Source organism: Cyprinodon variegatus, unplaced genomic scaffold, assembly GCF_000732505.1.
Source record: "Cyprinodon variegatus isolate N-32 unplaced genomic scaffold, C_variegatus-1.0 Scaffold921, whole genome shotgun sequence".
NCBI lineage: Eukaryota > Metazoa > Chordata > Actinopteri > Cyprinodontiformes > Cyprinodontidae > Cyprinodon > Cyprinodon variegatus.
Window position 1 is genome coordinate 24562 of NW_015151374.1, and position 2718 is coordinate 27279.

At 35.2% G+C, this 2718-nt stretch overlaps 1 protein-coding gene across 4 annotated transcripts in view; it reads left to right on the top strand.

The window, feature by feature from the left end:
* The first annotated feature begins 104 nt into the window (after positions 1 to 104).
* Positions 105 to 2718, top strand: part of mad2l2 (MAD2 mitotic arrest deficient-like 2 (yeast)) — a 9595-nt gene continuing 6981 nt past the window's right edge. For 2 of the 4 annotated variants that reach the window (XM_015398262.1, XM_015398259.1), the window contains exons 1-3: positions 105 to 410; positions 2343 to 2461; positions 2558 to 2629. In XM_015398262.1, the coding sequence (XP_015253748.1) occupies positions 371 to 410; positions 2343 to 2461; positions 2558 to 2629 (231 nt within the window). In that variant the 5' untranslated portion in view covers positions 105 to 370. The remainder of the gene's footprint in view (positions 411 to 2342; positions 2462 to 2557; positions 2630 to 2718) is intronic. The other 2 variants (XM_015398260.1, XM_015398261.1) reach the window with 1 other exon arrangement.

Consider the following 2718-nt stretch of genomic DNA (forward strand, 5'->3'; position numbering starts at 1 on the left):
TATATATATATATATATATATATATATAATAGATGTAAAATCAGGAAAACAGAAAAGAAAACCCCAAAAAACGTCATCATCCCTGGACCTCGAGGAGCGGGAAAGAGCTACGTCATCTTTATGCGCGAGGAGGCTAATAACATACCTTTCGTTTTGAAAAATATGAACAAATAAACGTTTAATCGGGTTGGCGTCGCTGTTGTTGTTTTTATCAGACTCTTTTTGGAATAAATTTAAACCGCTGACATTTTTATCAAACATAAGAGGAATGTCGAGCTTTTAAATCTAAAAATATAATCTATCGCTTCTCATGTATAGCTAGCCGAATAAAAATCATTGCCCCACTTTTTTATTTTATTTTAAATAAACAATGACAACTCTGACAAGGCAAGATCTTAACTTTGGACAAGGTAAGACCCGTAAACACTGAAGCGAATAAATATAATAGGTGTTTGCTCTGCTGTTTTAAATGAAGGGCATTATTTGAAGATGTTGGGGATATTATAAAGGTATAAATGTATGCAACATCATTCGCTTTAAGGCTTTAGTCAGACAAAACATTACAATGGAGTAATCATTAACATTAATGCAGGTTCGGACCTTTTATTGGGCTTTAATTTGTACATGAAACACCAAATGGTCCAAACATGTCTTTGGTGTGGAGAGATTTAAAGTTTAAAGTGGATTTAAGAAGGTTAACAAATAGGAGGTGGATGTTGTGTGAATCAAATAGCTCCCTGTTCTCTCTGGATGAAGTAAAACAGATAATTTACAAAGGAAAACTGCAGAAATTAAGCAAAACTGGCTTCATTTTGCTGTCGTATCACACTACAGAAATGCAGAAGTAAATCAAGCTTTTGGGATTAGTTTGGATTAATGGCTTTTTGTAAACATCAGTTTCTTATCAGAGATGGGATTAAAGTGCAAATTTCGACTGGATCATCTAACTGCATGATATCAAAAGTTATGTAATTAGACTGTAGCTAAAATTGGTATTTTGATATTGATCATCAATCTATTGCAGCTCTGGATAAATACTTAAGATTGTTCTGCTGAAAGAAAGATCAACTTTTTGATCCTAAAGCAAGTTTTTCTCATCTGATCAGAGAAAGTTTTCTGGATCGCCTGCTGGGCTTCTGGCAAACCTCATATAGGACATCTTATGATATTCTTTCAACAATGCCTTTCTTCTTTTCATGAAATAAAAGAAAGGTTTGTAGGATGCACAATTCATAGTTCATAGATCTTCATGCTCTCCTTCCCCAGTCTTTCAGTTTAGGTGGACAACCATGACTTTCAGTAGGTTTCCAGTTATGCAACCTTTCTGAGAGGTAGGTAGTCTATGCAATTAAACAGCTCTGTGATATGCTCATAGTTTGATAAACATTGTTTTTTTTATAACCTAACCCATCCTTAAATCCTTTTCTAACTTCCTCCCTGACCTGTGAAAACTCTTAACAGAACCGTTGTTTTTTTATTGCAGTTTTTATCATGATAATTAAACAAAGTTTAAATTGAATGCAGCTTCATTTTGATAGCAGGTTGCTGCACTACCGGTAGATGTTATTTTGGAGCATTAGATAAAAAGGTCCTTCATAGAAATAGATTTACTCAGTTATTTCACTTTTGTGGAGCTTAATTATCAAGGATGTTTGTTTTTCACTTGAAAGCTTTTTAAAATACATTAAAACTGTTTTTCTGTAACATTTAACTAATATAGAAAGTCTGCCTTTCAGTACAGGACTAATGATGCTGTTCTGTACTTTAAATGAGTTAAGATCATTTATTGCAATAAATCTAGATATGAATGTACGTTTACAAACATTTTGATGCATGATTAAATCGGTTGTTTATCTGGCTTAAAGATTTCTAGCTTGACTAATTATTTGATATCGATCTATCCAGTCCCTGACAGGTGCTGCTGATTTTATGGTCAATATTGCTTCCTCTTTCTCCATTTACATAATAAAATGACAAAATCAACAACAAGTCTCATTGTAAATAAAATGGACATTTATTAGCAAACAACACACTAAAAATAGATAACAAATGGAGGAAGCAGCAAACATGTTCTTCACACAGTCTCAAGGTGTGGCTGCTGAAGGCACTAATGAACAGGCATATTGGCTGATACAATACAAGAAAAAAACACAAATATCAGCTGTCTGATCAGTCTATCAGTCTAACTAATGATATTTATAGAAGGGTAAAGCTTGAATATTAATATTTAGATATTGGTGATATTAAAGATGAACAGGAGTAGGCTTAGTGCTGTCTGTTTGTGTCCATTGGTAAATAACTGTCCCATCAGTGGCCTGATTGGGATTATCTCTCTCTTCCAGTGGTTGCTGACATTTTGTGCGAGTTCCTGGAGGTCGCCATTCACCTCATCCTCTACGTCCGTGAAGTTTATCCCTCTGGAATCTTCCAGAAGAGGAAGAAATACAATGTACCTGTGCAGGTAAAGATTTCTATAGAAATGCACAGGAGTTAGTTTTAAGGCTATTCTGTTTGAAAAGTCTGACCCTGCTCTTCTGGTTGGTACAATCATTTCCAGATGTCCTGTCACCCTGAGCTGAATCAATACATCCAGGATACGTTACACTGTGTGAAGCCGCTCATTGAGAAGGTAAGATTAGTCCAATGATGACAGGCTGTTTCTGCTTAGTTTCCACTTACCATAAAAGGCCCCAGGCCCAGATAACATACCTGGGCAGG